This window comes from Raphanus sativus, chromosome 9 (genome assembly GCF_000801105.2).
Source record: "Raphanus sativus cultivar WK10039 chromosome 9, ASM80110v3, whole genome shotgun sequence".
Lineage (NCBI taxonomy): Eukaryota > Viridiplantae > Streptophyta > Magnoliopsida > Brassicales > Brassicaceae > Raphanus > Raphanus sativus.
In genome coordinates, this window is record NC_079519.1 from 33,282,385 (window position 1) to 33,296,305 (window position 13,921).

General features: G+C 37.4%; 4 protein-coding genes and 1 pseudogene across 6 annotated transcripts; 4 read left to right on the top strand and 1 right to left on the bottom strand.

Annotated features, from left to right (window-relative positions):
- Window positions 1-1,729: 1,729 nt before the first annotated feature.
- LOC108825486 (ethylene-responsive transcription factor 2) lies at window positions 1,730-2,622 on the top strand. The gene has a single exon (XM_018598784.2). It carries the CDS (start codon window positions 1,808-1,810, stop codon window positions 2,489-2,491), a length of 684 nt encoding a protein of 227 aa, XP_018454286.2. The 5' UTR covers window positions 1,730-1,807; the 3' UTR covers window positions 2,492-2,622.
- A 1,876-nt stretch (window positions 2,623-4,498) lies between these two features.
- On the top strand, window positions 4,499-6,500 carry LOC108823595 (RGG repeats nuclear RNA binding protein C-like). The gene is made up of 7 exons (XM_018596834.2): window positions 4,499-4,771; window positions 4,982-5,255; window positions 5,341-5,406; window positions 5,501-5,624; window positions 5,716-5,874; window positions 5,966-6,025; window positions 6,129-6,500. Exons 1-7 carry the CDS (start codon window positions 4,606-4,608, stop codon window positions 6,330-6,332), a joined length of 1,053 nt encoding a protein of 350 aa, XP_018452336.1. The 5' UTR covers window positions 4,499-4,605; the 3' UTR covers window positions 6,333-6,500.
- Window positions 6,501-6,743: 243 nt separating this feature from the next.
- LOC108824031 (ras-related protein RABD2b) lies at window positions 6,744-8,549 on the bottom strand. Its single transcript, XM_018597360.2, has 8 exons — window positions 8,407-8,549; window positions 8,020-8,092; window positions 7,812-7,859; window positions 7,670-7,717; window positions 7,501-7,572; window positions 7,244-7,399; window positions 7,049-7,152; window positions 6,744-6,958 (listed from the first exon to the last, which is right to left on the bottom strand). Exons 1-8 carry the CDS (start codon window positions 8,418-8,420, stop codon window positions 6,865-6,867), a joined length of 609 nt encoding a protein of 202 aa, XP_018452862.1. The 5' UTR covers window positions 8,421-8,549; the 3' UTR covers window positions 6,744-6,864.
- Window positions 8,550-9,637: 1,088 nt separating this feature from the next.
- On the top strand, window positions 9,638-10,764 carry LOC108826917 (50S ribosomal protein L19-2, chloroplastic-like; annotated as a pseudogene).
- Window positions 10,765-11,297: 533 nt separating this feature from the next.
- Window positions 11,298-13,143, top strand: LOC108826916 (vesicle-associated protein 2-1). 3 transcript variants are annotated; one of them, XM_056994083.1, is made up of 8 exons: window positions 11,298-11,453; window positions 11,542-11,679; window positions 11,791-11,925; window positions 11,969-12,058; window positions 12,132-12,247; window positions 12,356-12,493; window positions 12,650-12,718; window positions 12,821-13,143. In XM_056994083.1, exons 2-8 carry the CDS (start codon window positions 11,619-11,621, stop codon window positions 12,944-12,946), a joined length of 735 nt encoding a protein of 244 aa, XP_056850063.1. In that variant the 5' UTR covers window positions 11,298-11,453; window positions 11,542-11,618; the 3' UTR covers window positions 12,947-13,143. The 3 variants fall into 3 exon arrangements, with proteins under 3 accessions (XP_056850063.1, XP_056850062.1, XP_018455761.1); XM_056994082.1 differs by having other exon boundaries at window positions 11,568-11,679; XM_018600259.2 differs by having other exon boundaries at window positions 11,301-11,453; window positions 11,568-11,679; window positions 11,791-11,861; window positions 11,977-12,058.
- The last annotated feature ends 778 nt before the right edge of the window (window positions 13,144-13,921 follow it).

Below are 13,921 nucleotides of genomic sequence, written 5' to 3' on the forward strand. Positions count from 1 at the left end.
TCACAAGGGTGGTCGAGAATCACTTGAGATCCTGCTCCATTGATCCACTAAATGTGACGGATATGAATCATCATTTCTAAACTTTACACAAGCTCTAACAAACATGTTTTCAGAATTCTATTTGTAGCATTTAAATCATGAATTCCCGGTTGTCACTTTAGATTTATGATTTAATTAGGGTAAGCATATGTAATTGCAAAACCTCAAATATGCTTAACGTGTTTCTAAATTATTGAGTAAAGAAGATACTATAGGTAAGTTGATGGAAGGTTTTTAGCAAAAAAAAAGTTGATGGAAGGAAAAAAAGTGGTCACGACTCAAGTTTTGCTATTGGGAAAAAAAAGTTTTGCTATGGCGGATTATAGAAACAGGGAGGGTGGACAAGTATACGTGCCTCCGCTCTGATCCAAAAAACATTTAAATAATAGCTTCTCTTTAGTCTTAATAAATTCAAATTTTCTCATAAGCTCAAAAATATGAAAATGATTGAGTCGAGAACAAATTTAGTCTATATCCTTTTAAATGCATAGATCATGGTACAGTAATGTAAGAGAGTTTAAGTGACTATTGACTAACTATTTTTAGCAAAAAAAAAAAAGACTATTGACTAACTATGCTTCCACGAAAGAGGTATTTTTTGAAAGTGGACACTGATGGGACACCATTAATTTGTTTGTAATTGTATGGCTTAACGAATAGAAGGAAAAGACGGAAACTCAATAATTCCATAATTTTATTGGTGAAAAGAATTGTATACAAGGTTATTTAAACAAACAAGCAAAAGAATATAAGGAAATTTTATAGAGATGAAACAAAATATTATAAGTGTTTTGCATGATAACAAACTCATTAGGAATTTAGGTTTCCAGTACTGCAGATTTTTTTACTAGACACGAATGGTTACTTCTTAATTATACTTCAAACAAACATGAATTCTTTTAAAAGTCCTTTTTTTTGGTCAACGGAAAGAAGTTCTAAAATGATAATGAAGTTAGAAACTGAACGAAATTAGTTAGTATACAGGAAAGTAAAAGGAAAAACGTGAGATGATATTAACTTGTGTCTAAGAGAAACGTATCCCGATTTGTGGAGACATTGTTTAAGTGTCCCATTCAAACTAGCTATTCTCCACCTGCTTTGATTTTTATTTAGCCACCAAAACCAAAATCTAAGCTAGATCTCATGTAACTAAACCAAAATATAACCATCCAATTAAGCACACATTTGCAATTTTAATATTATCTAGCTCTGTATTTTCATATATTATCAGTAGCTTATAATATTACTTAAAAGTGGTCGATTTCTTTAAACTAAATTCAAGTTTTGGTTGAAAATTAGTGTTTAATATTCCACAAAATAATAGTAGACCAAGACCTTGGTTATATTAATAAACCAAACAAGGGACAAGTTGCCTTTATAAAACCGGAATATAAATTCAAAACCCATCGACAAAAACAAGGGACAAGTTGAGAGAGACCAATCAACATCTTGCTTCTGTATATTTCATGACGTCATCTTGACACTTGACACTTAAGCTTCATTATGTGGATAAACCTCACGTGTTAAATCCACGAACCTTCGTAGGAATGAAAATTCCACAACTTTCATATTTTTTTCAAATCAGTTTCTAAATTTCTACACTCCCACTATATTATAAAATTTGTTAATCATGAAAAAGACTTTTTTATGTTAAAATTTCCAGGTTCATGAACCTCATCTACTATATAAACACATTCCCCATCGTTCCACATAAAAAAAATTCAGATATTTAACAATTCAAAAGAAAAAACTTAGTTTCTCTGTAACAATGTATGGAGAGGGCGAGATGATGGCGGCAACAGAAACCGAGTACGCTTTGCTGGAGTCGATACGACGTCACTTGCTAGGTGGAGAGACGGAGTTACAATACAGTGAGTCAACACCGAGCTCGTGTCTCACAGAGAGTACTTGGGGAGACTTGCCGTTGAAAGAGAATGACTCCGAGGATATGCTAGTGTACGGAGTCCTCAACGGAGCAGCCTGTGAAACGTCATCTCCCTCATCGGACTTGAGCTGCCTCAGCGACTTTTTAGATTTAGAACCCTCGTCGAAGCCCTCGGCGGTTAAAACGGAGCCGTCGGAGAATATCGCGGCGGTGGTGCCGCCGGAGAAGGGGAAGAAGCATTACAGAGGAGTGAGGCAGAGGCCGTGGGGGAAGTTCGCGGCGGAGATTCGAGATCCGGCGAAGTTCGGAGCGAGGGTTTGGTTGGGGACGTTCGAGAAGGAGGAGGATGCAGCTTTGGCTTACGACAGAGCTGCTTTTAGGATGCGTGGTTCCCGCGCTCTGTTGAACTTTCCGTGGAGGGTTAATTCGGGCGAGCCCGACCCGGTTCGGATCCCGTCGAAGAGATCTTATGCTTCTTCTTCGTCTGATAATGGGGCGCAGAAACGGAGGAGAAATGGAGAGGACGTGGCGTCGGAGTTGCAGGTGAAGTGCGAGGTTGCATTATAAGAGCTGCTTTATGTGTGTTCTTTTCTTTTTTGGTCAACAGCTTCCTGTAATAGAAAGTTTTGCTATATAGTAAAGTGTTATATGTAAATTACTGTTTCAAAACGCACGGTGATTTATTCCAAATTGTATGAAAAGTCAGTAAAATATACTCCTTCAGTGTGTTAATATAAGTAGCTTTAGAGAATTTTTTTTTTTTTTTGTCATTAAAATACAGATTCATATTGACTCTGTACACCAAACCGGTAGCTCGGCATCCATGTGAATGACAAAAGACGATTGTTGTCTGATACTGCGTACTAAACGATCCGCCCTTGAATTTGCCGTCCTTGGTACATGAATGATCTGTGAGCTGTGGAAGCCACTTTATAAACTCTTGATATCCTCCAGATAATTTGCAAACGCCAGCCACTCTTTTGGTTCCGAAACCATTTTCACCAACTAAGGACAATCCATTGCAAACGTAACCTGAAACTGACGTAGATTCCTCATACATTCCATCGCCCAAATCAATGCTTCCACCTCCGAATGGAGAGGAGACAAACTTGCCCGCACATTTCGGGCCCCCATTAGTCCTTCATAACTTTCCAGAGTACTGAACCAGCCTTGTCCTGAAAAAGAGTCCTTATCCTTCCACGAACCATCTGTAAAGCACCTTCTCCCTGGAATTGAGGGAGGCTGATGTACCTGCGGTGATATGGAATGTCGGATAGTCAAATCTTGGGCCGCATCCCACATAATAGATTCCGTCTCAGCCAATTTTAGCGTATCCCTCGTATCAACATCCAGGTTGCTAAAAACTTTGTTATTCCTTGCTTTCCAAATATACCATAGGATCCACACAAACTGATGATCATTCATCTTGGGTAAGACTCTCCAGAATAAATGATCCATACTAGTAAACAATGATTCCGAGGGGAAAACATTTGGATTTGTTGGTATAGCTGATAATGCCCATATTTGCTGCGCTGTAGGACATTCAAAAAATACATGATTTAAAGATTCCTCAGCACTTCCACATCTGTCACAATTAATTTCCCCTTGCATTCCTCGTGATTTTAATTTTTTTTTGACCGCAACACACCCTGAGACAATCTGCCATAGAAAATGCTTCATCTTTGGTGGGCACTTGACTTGCCAACAAAAAGCTTTCAAAGCATCTACCGTCGGTCCATAGAAAGGTAGTTGCTTTTCTTTATCGGGGTAAATCTTTTCCACCTCGTAACTTGATTTAACCGTATATTTTTCATTTTTGGTAAAATGCCAGCCATCCTTATCTTCTATACAAAGCCTACTGAGAGGTATACTCTCAATAATCTTTGCATCTAAAAGATCCACCAAAGCCCGAATCGCTTGTAAGTTTCAAGTTCGAGAACCTGGAATAATAAGCGAATCCACCGTAAGATCCGGAAATAAATTGTGATTATTTTTGTTTGCAGGTCTCGGGCGAGTTAGAGAAATTTTTTATTCCAAATTATATAACGTTTTCGGGTTTTTATGTAAAATTTATTAACATTTAATGTTTTATGACCGATAAAAATATATCTTATATTTTTTATTGGTTGATTTTCAATTAAGTAAATAAATAATGATGTTTTGTTTAGAAAATATAATAAATTTAATAATTTTCTTAATCTATATACATAATTCTAAAACAAATTATATTAAAAACGGAGGAAGTAATTAGTTACGGAGTTTTTTTAGTAAAACTAAAGTTCACTTAATATATGAAAACATTAATATTGTGAATTAATAAAAAATTCTTAAGAAAATCATTTTACGTATTAAAACAAAGAGAGTATATATACCTATAAATTTTTAAATTTATAAAGCTGGTAGAAAATATTATATTATAAACAAGCATAAGCTATATTTTTATTCAAAACAAATCGGTTGGACTGGACCGGGGTGACTATTGACCCAACGACAATACCGAATCACAAGGTCCGGTTTACAAAACAATGAGGATTAGGTTTTAAGCGCATAAACTTTATACCTCCGCCGCATATTGCTAAAGGGTTTTCCTACTCACTCACTCTCCTTTTGATTCAGATTTCTTCTTATTGAAATCTTCTAGTCAAAAAAAGCTTTCCCGACTCGATTTTACCAGACAAGAAATGACGACTCTGAACCCGTTCGATCTCTTAGGAGATGACGCCGAGGATCCAAGCCAGATTGTTTTGTCTCTACCGAAGAAGATCGAGAAACCAGCAGCAGCAGCTCCTGTTCAGCCCGCTAAGGCCGCTAAGTTGCCAACCAAGCCTCTTCCTCCTTCTCAAGCCGGTAATATATGTTTTATTTTGGTTCGTCTAGAAATTCAACAGCTTTTAGTTTTTCAGACATGTGTGTTTCTGGTCTTAATCTTTCTCTTTAACGTGTAATAAAAAAACATATATGTTGTGTTAATTATTAGGTTGTTTGTTTGCATCAGTATCTTGAAAAGTTAGTTACTGAATGTGATATGAGTTTTTTTTATCTTTGATAAAAATGTAGTGAGGGAGTCAAGGAATGGTCCTTCAGGAGGTCGTGTTGGTGGTGGTGGTGGTGCAGGACGTGGTGGGCCTCCTCGTGGCTCGTTTAACCCCGGTGGAAACAGACCTCATGATCCAAAGGATGGACCAAAGGATGGAGAAAGGAACGGTGGGTTCCGTGGGTACCGTGAGAGTGGTGGTCGTGGAGGTCACATTGGTGGATTCGCTAATGGTAAAACTGGTGATGTTGAACGCCCAAAGAGGGTCTTTGACCGCCGTAATGCAACAGGTCGTAGGTAAAGCTTTCTTTTCATAGGTCTTCTTCTACTTTGTGATTACGACTTTTCTACTGTTTTTTTTAACTTGATGTTTGTTTGGTAGTAATGACCTGAAACGTGAGGGTGGTGGTCGTGGAAACTGGGGTACTCCTGAAGATGATGTTCAGCCGTGAGTATCCCTCACTTCATTTTGAACTTGCTGCCATTTTTGTTTGTACCTATAAGACTGAATAAGAAACTCTTTATGTTTTGTCTGAAATTAGAGCAACTGACGGACCCACAGCAGAGGTTGAGAAGAGCCCTGTTGCTGACAAGGAAGGCGGCGAGGATGCCACCACTGATTCAAAGAAAGAGGCTCCTGAAGTTGAGCAAGAACCCGAAGACAAGGTACAAACATCTTCGGCTACTTTTTAACATGTTATATCCGATGAGAGAAGTATGGATACTAACTTTATAATTGATATGGGGTTTCTTATAGGAGATGACTCTGGAAGAGTATGAGAAGATTCTGGAGGAGAAGAAGAAAGCTCTGCAAGCCACAAGGGTTGAGGAGAGGAAAGTTGACACCAAAGTGTTTGAGTCTATGCAACAGCTCTCTAACAAGAAGACCAATGATGAGGAAATCTTCATCAAGCTGGTGACAATCTTTATTATACTTCTAGTTTATATCTCTTGCCTTGACAAGAACAGAGCAAAGAGTTGATCCTTGTTTATTAATATTGTATCAGGGATCCGACAAGGACAAACGCAAAGATGCTGCTGTCGACAAAGAAGACAAGGCCAAGAAGGTCTTTGTTTCTTTCTCTTCTCATCATCCACAATGCAAGTCGTTTCAGATTTATAGACATTTTTCGTACTGAATCTATGCTTTGTTTTGTGTGGGGTTTGTAGTCGTTGAGCATTAACGAGTTTTTGAAGCAAGCTAATGGAGAGAACTTCAACCCAAGAGGTGGATACCGTGGAAGAGGAGGTCGCGGTAGTGGTCGTGGACAGAGAGATGGAAAAGCCAACGGAGGAGGAAACCCAAGGAATGGTGGAGGAGTTCCTGCTCCAGCTATCGGAGACAGTGATCAGTTCCCATCGTTGGGCAAGTAAAGACACCCCCTTCTGGTCCTACAAGCATCTATCTATCTATCTACCTCCACTCTCTCTTTAGTTTAATTTTGCTGTCTTAGTTCTACTTCTCCATCATTTTTGTTACACTTTCACTACAAAACATGTTTGGTAGCTTTGACTTTATGATGGAAAAACAAAATTATAATCCTATAATCCTTCTCCTCTCACAAATTTTAAGATTCTTTTTATCTTAACGCTGTCTTTAATCTGATCATTTTAAGCAAGAAATGTCTAACTGAAATATAATTCGAATAATTTACTAAAAGAGTGGAGAAAGTAGAAAAGGTGGTCTTTGATTTATTTGAATGAAGGGCCTTTTTTTTAGTTTAAAGAATTTATGGGTTTCAAACTTGGAAATACATTAGATAAAAGAATAGCAAAGCTATGATGAAAAACAAAAGGAAAAGGATTCAACGAGTTGTCAATTGTAGAAGTCTTACATGCAATGCAAACAAATGATTATAATGGTTGTTGTAATGATCCAAAGAGACTTGTTGAGACTAATGGGGAATCAAGATGAGCAGCAGCCTGATTGCTGGTTCACTGGCTGTCCGCGAATCTGGACAGTCGGTGGCTTGGCACCTCCAGACGGTTGGCTAGCCATTCTGCAGACAAGAACCACAAAAAAGGTTTTAAGTATCGAAGCAAAGGGGTTAAGGAAAGGACCACAAGTAGAACTAGAATCTAATCCAAACCTGGTCTTAATAGCAGCAGTCATGGCCATGAAGGCTTCTTCAACATTGGTTGCATTTTTAGCACTTGTTTCCAAGAAAGGGATCCCAAGTTCATCTGCAAAAGCCTGTAGTAGTAGTAGTAGAAGATGACAATGTTATTTCTGTGTTTCAACAAGGTTCAGAGCGAAAGAGACCAGTTGGTTGAGTTTATTTTACCTGAGCAGTCTCAGTGGAGACAACTTTCTGTGAAGTGAGATCGTTTTTGTTCCCAACCAGTAGCTTGTTCACATTCTCACTGGCGTAACGGTCGATTTCGTTCAGCCATTGCTTGACGTTGTTGAAGCTCTCTTGGTCAGTGACATCGTAGGTGACCTGCCAAGAAACGTCAAATGTGAGGGAGAAACCATAAGGATCGATGGATGTATCAACAAGAAAGATGATTTGATTTTGTTAAGAGTGAGAGTGCTGCATACAATGATGCCATGAGCTCCTCTGTAGTAGCTGCTTGTGATTGTCCTGAAACGCTCTTGGCCTGCTGTGTCCCACTGTTTAGCGAAGAATACAAAAAAAAAGGGTGACTACGTGGCTCTTTGTAAAATTGTGAACTGATTAAAGTAACAGATTGAGCTCAAGAACACTTACGATCTGGAGTTTGATTGTCTTTCCGTCCTGTTCAACTGTGCGGATTTTCTGCATCACATCATTAGGAAAGATTAATACTTTTTTGATTTTTTTTTTTGGTTTTGGTCTAAATCAACAAAGCGGGGGAGAAGAGGAGGCTTACAAAGTCAACACCAATGGTACTGATGTAGCTGTCCAGGTAAGAATCATCCTGTACACACAAAATTCCAAATATCATCAAACTATAAGAAGCATCTAGAGAGTATTGAACTGATGATAAAGTATTGAACTGCAAGGACTCCATTAATTGTTATATAGGTGTTCAATGTTATAAAAGAAGAGATAAGAAACAAGAGTTTTTTTTAACTTACAGCAAATCTTAGAAGCAAGCAGGATTTTCCAACACCAGAATCACCGATAAGCAAAAGCTTGAACAGATAGTCACTGCAACCAAAATAAAATACAAGGTTAAAAACAATCATTAAAAGACAAATCTAAGTGAATAAAGATGATGTCTTTTGTCATGTTTTTTTTTTCAGTTCATCTGAAAAGACATGTTGATGAATTTGTTCGCATAAATTATTAAACATAAAGTTGCAGATCTCAGTCAAAATTGCCTAGATCTAAACCTATATGTAAGATCCAAATCGAGAATCGATCAGACAAGATTAATTACAAACGAGGGAAATTGGGTGGATCCAAATCAAAATCGAGAAAAAAAACAAAATTCAAATAAGAAAATAGGAGAAGCGGCTTACTATTCAGGATTCATGGCGTATCTAGATCGATATTTCCAACGTAGAGAATCTGGCGATCAACGGAATATCAGTAATCGTCGTCTGAAAGAGAGAGAGAGAGAGACCTAAAAAGGTGAGTCAGAGTTTAATGTTATTTACTTTTCTTTCCCCCTTTGTGGGCTTATTAATAAGTACTCTCTTTTTGTCAAAAGACGCGGTTAAGAAATAAACGAGTGGGACCCACGTTTTCGGACATTTTAAACTCGTTTTGTTTCATGTTTGAATGCCAACGTGGCAACGCCAATGCTTAGATGACAAATCATCAATCTTTCTTCTCTTTTTTTTTGTTAAAATTTTGAATTTTCTTTTTTTCATTCTATACAGTCGGAGGAAAACTAATTTCAGGAGTTTCAGGTTCCGAATCTGATTAATCTTTTAAGATATTGATTATTAAGCCTTTTTGAGCAAAAACAATTATAAGAAAATGACAGACAAAAAGATGGAAAAAATTGCTTATTTCTTTAGCTTTGCATCCCTTGTGGTGTAAGTCAACGATAACGTGAACATGTATACGACTTTAATAAACAACATCACGTTATATTGTCAACTCAAAACTCCACCTTTTTTGGATAAAAATATACATTAAAAAAAAATTCCACTTCTTGTTCTTCATGCAGATAATCTCGCATGTTGATATAAACAACTCAAAACATGTATCAGCTGATTCAAAAGTGCTTTAATGATGTCTCGCATATGGCCTTCAATTTATTTTACAAGTTAATTGGCGCAACTTGCTAAGAGAGATGGATTGTCTAGGAAAAGTTACAAGGGCTACTAATCAAAACCATGTTGATATGTACTTGAGGTGATCGTTTGCACTTCTTTATAAGATAATGAAAGCGGTCTGCCGACAAAGATAATGTTATAAAATAATCAAAAAAATATTAATATGACGCTCTCCATGACAATAGAAACATCATATACACGTATATGCAGTTCTAGAAGTAAGGTTCAAAACAGATTATATGTTAAGCATGTGATTATGGATTTCATTCATTGGTAAGTTTAAATCAGCTTTGGTGATGATATCTCGTTACACATGGGCCTAACTGTAAATGCCAAATTGTATACGGAACATAAAACTTAGTGAATAGCCCATATAACTAATAGCACGTACGCGAGGATAAGAAGAGATTTCAACATTGCTGATCCATAACTCTGCTGCTTCTCGGAAGTAAGTATTGGGGGGGACATGGCGACAACCTATCATCTCCTTCCTCAGGTTCTTCTTTTCCTCTGCCTCACAAACACACTTCACATTATGATTCTCTGAACATTGTATTGACATCTTCCTTTATATGGAGGCAGGCATCATTGCATATGATACCGAGAATACTAAGAATCTAGGGGTTTCCTCATTTCTACCACGAGCCTTTTCGGTGAACTCTCGTATCTCAGTTTCTAGGGTTTTTCTAAATGATTCCAGGAAGAGAAGGGAGTTTATCGCTAAAGCCGAAGAGAGCACTGATGGTGAAACTGAAGCTGACGTGGAGGATGTTGCTGAAACAGTGGAAGCCAAGGACCAAGCTCGGAGATGTCATGGGTGTATGTTCAGTTTTTTTTCAATAGCTATTCTATTATACATTACGTTAGGATTTGATTTCGTGGTGGATATTGTAGTAAAGAGAGATGAAATGTTTTTTCTTTCTCACTTTTGTTTGGTGTAGATACTGAACCAGAGAGCGATTGAGGTTTCGGAGAAAGTCAGACCGGTTCCAGAAATTAGGACAGGGGACATTGTTGAGATCAAACTGGTAACAGTTTAAAAAAAAAACAGTTCTGCGTTGTGCTTCGGTATAATCTGAAAGACATTGTTATTATGTATCAAAGCTGAAATATTTGATTTTGAGATGTATTTGAGGAGGAAGTTCCGGAGAACAGATGTAGGCTATCAATCTACAAAGGGATAGTGATGTCTAGACAGAACGCAGGCATCCACACTACTATTCGTATACGCAGAATCATTGCTGGCATCGGCGTTGAAATCGTCTTTCCTATGTAAGTGTATCGACATTTTAGTCTAAGATCAGTGTAGGGTGTTAGATGTTTTAGCATAAGGTTGGTTACCTGAGATGTGTATTTATTGATATGAAACAGATACTCGCCCAACATAAAGGAGATAAAAGTCGTGAGTCAGAGGAAAGTGAGGAGAGCAAGGCTTTACTACCTGAGGGACAAACTTCCTCGTCTCTCCACTTTTAAATGAACACCCAACACAAACACAGTCTTGTCCTGTCTTCAACCTCCCAACTTGGTAGCTAATCTCTTCCGTTCCACTTACTCTCTTTCTCTTGTGATTGGTACCTGTCTGTCTGTTTGTCTTTTGGAATTCGTTTCTCATGTAATTTACAGTGATAATTGAGAAAAGTAGAATCAAAATGCATTGTGAAGCTCCCTTCGGTTAATGTGTTTGTATCTTGAAAAAAGCAAATTAAAAAATGCATTTAATACTCTTTAGAAGATTCTATGTACAGTACTTATTGGAATCAAATGACTTTTCAGCGAGAAGCAGACAAAAAAGGAATATTCTGGGAAATCATTTGAGTATCTTACTTGTCGCTTTCATCTCTGTGTTCAGAGATAAAAATATTTAGTTATACTACAAAAACATTAATAACTAATGGAAAAATAAATTAGATAAAAAAATAGTTTCACCAAATCAAAACCTGCCACGTCAGTATCCCTTATTACCTGCCTGTCGCTTTACAGACGTGTCACATTTCCCCTCTCTGCTTCCCCGAACTTACAAGAGGAAATCGCACGGAACTTTTGCTTCGACGTCACGTGGCCGTTTCCACGAAGCTCTTTGCCTTTTTTTTCTTTTTTTTTAAAAATCTCTCTAAGACTATTTACAAACTTCATTTGCATTCTCGTCACCACCAATCGAACAAAGAGGAGGGTAATGGTGGAGAGCGATTCCCGGGGGGAAAGATAAGAAGAGAAATAAGCACCTTCTTCGCTGATCCACCGTTACACCTTAGACTTTTTGTGTTCTCCTTTTCCCCCAGGTTTGAGTTTGATCCCTTTTTTCTTTTTCTTTTTTTGCTCTCTGTAAAAAAAGAAGAAAACAGAATCTGAAATTGTTTTGAACTTTAGGGGTTTCGATTTGAATGTGTGCATAGGTTTCGAGTTATAATAGATCTTCTTGCGTGTGGTAAAGCTAAAAAAGAGAAATGAGCGGCGTTGGAGAGAATCAGCTTATCTCCATTCAACCTGATGAACTCAAATTCCTCTGTAAGCAATTCTCCTCTCTCTCTTTCTCGTTATACGATTGGTAGATCGTATTGCCATCTGGTAAGCTTTCCCTCAAGTGATATGTGAAATTAATTGATATTTGTTAATCAGTCGAACTGGAAAAGCAAAGCTACTGTGATCTTAAAGTTTCCAATAAAACCGACAACTATGTTGCTTTCAAGGTAATTAATAATTATTCATCATCAAAAAACTTCATATATATGCTTTCTTTGTCATCAAGTTATCATGAATATATATATATATATATATAACTTCTTCTTCACTTTTAATGATCAGGTGAAAACAACATCTCCAAAAAAGTATTTTGTAAGGCCCAACACTGGTGTCATTCAGCCATGGGACTCCTGCATCATTAGAGGTTTACACTCACTCTTTTAAAAAAAGTTAAAAAAAAAAAACATGGATATGAATTAACATCTTTTCAATTCTAGTTACGCTACAAGCACAAAGGGAGTATCCTCCAGATATGCAGTGCAAAGACAAGTTTCTCCTTCAAAGTACCATTGTCCCTCCTCACACTGATGTTGATGACCTTCCTCAAGACACTGTGAGCCGCCACTGTTTCAAACTTACTTAATTCTCATAATCATTATTTTTTTGGGGATTAGAAAATTTTAAATGACCATAAATTTACCATCCATGCTTGTGTGTATAGTTTACCAAGGACAGTAGCAAAACATTAACAGAGTGTAAGCTTAAGGTCTCGTATATCGCCACCTCTACACCCCAAAGATCCTCTGAATCTGGAGCAATCAGTGGCGATGCAAACGGCTCCGAATCCATTTCAGTGACTGTGAGTAACTACTTCATCCACCTCATATATAATGTAGTCTGCATGTGGTATTGACTTCCTGCAAATGCTCTTTTAACTCACCACGTCATAGACTAAGAGAGATTGGTTCTTGCCTTTTTTATACTAACTGTTTCTACCATCAAAATGTATGATCAGACTATACAGCGGCTGAAGGAAGAGCGAGATGCAGCTGTTAAGCAAACACAACAGCTGCAACATGAATTGGTACGCCCTCCATTAACTTTTCATATCATTGATTAATCAACGGCCATTGCTTAGTTACTTACAAATGATATCGCCAAAACATAATTTTAAATGACCTCGCAGGAGACACTGAAGAAACGAAAAAGGAACAGCGAAAATGGGTTATCCTTAAAGTTGGCAGCTATGGTTGGACTCATTGGACTCATCATTGGTTTCATCCTAAAACTCGCCTTAGCTTCTCCCAAATAACAGCTTCTCCGCATCATCTACCATTTCAACTTACGAGGGATAGCTGTTAACTCTCTATGATCTTCTTGTTCTACTTTGTTTTTTGTCCATTAAAATTTGCTTCTTTGTCAATTATATTGGATGTACATCATTGACCCAATAGAACCTTTCATGATTATGTTTACTTCTCCACTACATTTAGTGGAAATGACTTATTCTCTTTATACGCATTGTGAAGGAAATCTGTTTCATAAAAAACTCTTAGCTCCAAAATTAGATTTTTGAATCCAAATTATAAGATAAATCTGAATTGGCTTAAATAAGATATAGAGTGTTCATGAACGCATCCAAGCACCCAAAGACCCACACAGAAAACCTGCAAAAAGAGGAAGAAACACAGTACTTAGAGCAACAATAGCCAATAGAAAGAAAAAAAGAAGTATAATCAAATCTGCAACAAGCAGAAACAAAGTACCAAATCTGCAGCAATAGCCATGCATTACCAAGTAAACAGCACCTGAAATACAAAAGATGTTTCCATGCAGTTTTCTTTCATTAGCTTCTGGAATGTAGAGGTTGCGGATAAATCAAATCTGCAACAAGCAGAAACAAAGTATCAAACCAGATAAAAGAACAATTCACTTTGGATATATTCAGAAGGAGAAATGTTTAAAAAAGTGGTTGGTTAGACACATTAATAAAAAATTCGCCGCACAAATTAAGAGACAACTGAAAAAGAATTGCCAACCAAAAGCATCATCTACCCACCCACATTACGGTGAAATGGGTTATAGATACATGTACAAAGAAACTTGTTCCAAAGAGACATGTAAAAAGAAATTACAAGAAGATTTACACGTTTCTCCCCGACTTCTCAGTGGCATGGGGGTAATAATGACCGAATGATTCCATTGTGGGGGTAATGAAGCTTGGAAAAGGCTCCTAACTCTTTGGTGGTGAAACCGATTACTACCATGAATTTTTTTCCTTCTTTAT